General features: G+C 38.5%; 1 protein-coding gene across 2 annotated transcripts in view; it reads left to right on the forward strand.

Moving 5' to 3' along the window:
* The window catches only part of COPS4 (COP9 signalosome subunit 4), a 45228-nt gene extending 43642 nt beyond the window's left edge, over nt 1–1586 (forward strand). For both annotated transcript variants that reach the window (XM_011941772.1, XM_011941771.1), the window contains one exon: nt 1065–1586. In XM_011941772.1, the coding sequence (XP_011797162.1) occupies nt 1065–1121 (57 nt within the window). In that variant the 3' untranslated portion in view covers nt 1122–1586. The remainder of the gene's footprint in view (nt 1–1064) is intronic.
* The last annotated feature ends 722 nt before the right edge of the window (nt 1587–2308 follow it).

Raw genomic sequence — 2308 nt, forward strand, 5'->3', positions numbered from 1 at the left:
CATTGCGCTCCAGCCTAGGCAACAAGAGTGAAACTCCATCTCAAAAAAAAAAAAAAAAAAAAAAAAATTCAATATACTAGAAATAGAGGGGAACTTCATCAATCAGATACAGAATATCTACAAAAAACCTACATCATACTTAATGATGAGAGACTATATGCTTTCACCCTAGGTCAGGAACAAGGCAAAGATGTTTACTCTCATGTTCCTATTTAATATCATACCAGAATCCTAGCTATTAACACCAGATAAGGAAATGCAGCTTTCTACAGATTGGGAAGGAGGAATAAAACTGTCTTTGTTCACAGTCAACATGATTGTCTATATAGAAACACATACAAAAAGTCTCCTAAAACTAATAAACAATCACGGCAAGATCACAGGATACAAGGTTAATGTACAAAAGTCAATTGCTTTCCTATATACCAGCAATGAACAATTGGAATTTGAAATTTTTAAAAAGTATGTATCTTGAAGGCAGGGAAGATTAGGAATTTTATGAATGAAGAATTGGCAGGAGAGTGGGCTCAAGAGGTAAAATGAGGCTACACTGTGAAGAACCAAGGAAAATACTGGGGTCTGTTTTTTTTAGAAAATTCACAATTTGGCTGGGCGCAGTGGCTCACGCCTGTAAGGCACTTTGGGAGGCCAAGGTGGGTGGATCACCTGAGATCGGGAGTTCAAGACCAGCCTGACCAACATGGAGAAACCCTGTCTCTACTGAAAATACAAAATTAGCCGGGGTGGTGGTGCATGCCTATAATCCCAGCTACTCGGGAGGCTGAGGCAGGAGAATTGCTTGAACCCAGGAGGCGGAGGTTGCAGTGAGCCGAGATCATGCCACTGCAGTCTAGCCTGAGTGACAGAGCAAGACTCCATCTCCAAAAAAAAAAAAAAGTATTTATTGTTTTTATTTTTTTAATAACTTTTTTCTCTTTTTTAGATATTTAAAAGGAACATGCCTGTTCCAAGAATAGGCATGTAAAAAGTGTGTATCTTTTAACTCACAGTTGCTGTGAATACAAAGGAATAATTTTAATTTTGTACATTTTTTTTCCCCTTAGCACGAGAAGCCCTGCCAACGTGGGACAAGCAGATCCAATCACTTTGTTTCCAAGTGAATAACCTTTTGGAGAAAATAAGTCAAACAGCACCAGAATGGACAGCACAAGCCATGGAAGCCCAGATGGCTCAATGAATCCTTGCAGAACTTCTGTGCACATGACATCTTTTTCCATGTTGTGCAGATCAGTTTCACTATCTCCAAAGCATTTGCATCATGACCTTATACATTTCAATCCCTTTTATGCTGGATTCCGTTTAAAGAAGACATTATTAGAGCAGGAAGTACAAGCATTTAAAAATACGTAGTTCCCGTATATTTCAGGTTCTCTGTGTATTAAGCTAACTCAGATGTTTTGAAAGCTTTTTCTTTAAACAGAGATGAAATATCTGTGGCTAAAAAGTTTGAGATTTGTGATAACTTTGTAGTCATGTAAAACTTAAGTGCTTCATGCCTCTCCAAATGTGGTTATTCAATAAATGGAGAAATGAGCCAAATAAAAGTAGTACTTTGTTTTTAGTTAGCGAAGAGTATTTTGTTCCCCTTTCCTTCAACAGACATTGATTTATGCCATATGCTAGAAATACAAAGTTGAGTCATAATGCCTGTTCTCCAGGCGTCCAAAGAGTCAAAGAGCCAAGAGACAGTTAAGTTTAATCCTTGTATTTGCTCCAACTACTAGAGCACACAGAGAGTAGCTCTTCATTTAGGAGAGAGAAGTCAGGGAAGGCGCCACAGAGGGTTATTTTACCTGAGCTTTATAGAAAAACATGGGGAAAGGACTTGAAAAAGTATGTAGGTGACTTTTAGTGTCAGCTCCAACATGTAAAGAGCTTGGAAGTCATCACATCCCTCCTCACAGCAAAATAAAAAAACTGAGCAGATTGGAATATCAATGGTTTTTCTTTGATCCATGGAAGAATTAAAGTCACAGGGCAAACCACCACTCAAAACCCTGGAGAGACAGGCAAATACAGAGAATCACAATTGACATCAGCTTACTGGGAGAAGAGGCTGCTGGTCAGTGACTGGTAGGAACACTAAAATGGTAACTATTTGGATATTTTCTCAAATGGTAAAAATAAATACATATAAAAAAGTAAAATGGTAACAATGACAGCTACAGTAAACCTCAAATACAGCCCAGCTCCTATCCAAATTAATATAAAGCCTCATATTAAAAGCCTAGTTACCGGCTGGGCATGGTGGCTCATGCCTGTAATCCCAGCACTTTGAGAGGCTGAG

The sequence above is a fragment of the Colobus angolensis genome, unplaced genomic scaffold (genome assembly GCF_000951035.1).
Source record: "Colobus angolensis palliatus isolate OR3802 unplaced genomic scaffold, Cang.pa_1.0 Scaffold200, whole genome shotgun sequence".
NCBI lineage: Eukaryota > Metazoa > Chordata > Mammalia > Primates > Cercopithecidae > Colobus > Colobus angolensis.